Below are 868 nucleotides of genomic sequence, written 5' to 3'. Positions count from 1 at the left end.
AACTTCTATAACTTTTTGATACTTTAATTTTTTGAAATAATCTGCTGATTGTCTTCTTTAAAAAGAGACCAACCTTTCCTCTGTAGAGTTCATGAATTATAACAATTTAAGTTTGGATAGCGCACTTTGGGGGGTGGCAGTTAAGGAGTTAATCCCGTAACTCTTTTAGTCTTATCAAGCACTGTTATATTCTTGTTTTATTTATTTTTTTGCTCTTGCAATGTGAAAAAGAGAACATGGTCACCCATACAATATCCCATGAATTATTCCACTGGACTGCACTTGTTTTTTGCCCAAACCCTCACTCACCAAGTCTTTCTCCTGGTCTATTTTTGCAGTTGCAAAATAAAGGAAACTCTTTTAATTTCTGGAATTATCCAGAGAAGAAGGAAACAAGCTGGATGCACGCTGAGTCAGTTCCCCCCACAGACATGAACCAGTGACCGTGTGAAAGGATACGCAGAGTGTCTAAGCAGCCCGTATCCAAACAATCACGAATCTCCTCAAACTCGCTGCGCAGGCCGGGCTGTTGAAAGAGCTCTTCCTGTAATACAGACACAGTTCTTGGATGAACTCCAGACATTGTGCTTCAAAGTTTCATTTACAAATCAGTTGATGAATCACATGTGTAGTTGTGTAGTAGATTTAGCCAGCCATCTCTGAACAACAAAGAATGGTTTGGGGAAGCTTTAATTTCTTGTTTCGGGTTACTGAAATAACTTTTAATGAATTTCCTCAGCAGATTCCTGCTTTAGTGTTGGTGCTGCTATGGAGAGCAGCTCAATGGTTCGACCATAAAAAAGACAAACAGCTTTTAGCAGCACAAAATTACAAAAGCACAGTTTAAAGGGGTCATATGATGCGATTT

The 868-nt window shown here is 38.9% G+C and overlaps 1 protein-coding gene across 1 annotated transcript in view; it reads right to left on the bottom strand.

Moving 5' to 3' along the window:
* The window catches only part of LOC107578121 (type II inositol 1,4,5-trisphosphate 5-phosphatase-like), a gene marked incomplete at its 3' end in the record, with an annotated part of 27,902 nt that overhangs the window by 1,717 nt on the left and 25,317 nt on the right, over positions 1 to 868 (bottom strand). Inside the window, exon 6 of the mRNA XM_016264107.1 lies at positions 460 to 544. Within this exon, the coding sequence (XP_016119593.1) occupies positions 460 to 544 (85 nt within the window). The remainder of the gene's footprint in view (positions 1 to 459; positions 545 to 868) is intronic.

Source organism: Sinocyclocheilus grahami, unplaced genomic scaffold (assembly GCF_001515645.1).
Source record: "Sinocyclocheilus grahami isolate Dianchi unplaced genomic scaffold, SAMN03320097.WGS_v1.1 scaffold8945.1, whole genome shotgun sequence".
Classification (NCBI taxonomy): domain Eukaryota; kingdom Metazoa; phylum Chordata; class Actinopteri; order Cypriniformes; family Cyprinidae; genus Sinocyclocheilus; species Sinocyclocheilus grahami.
The sequence above is the reverse complement of the archived record's forward strand: the minus strand, read 5'-3'. Positions and strand labels throughout refer to the sequence as shown.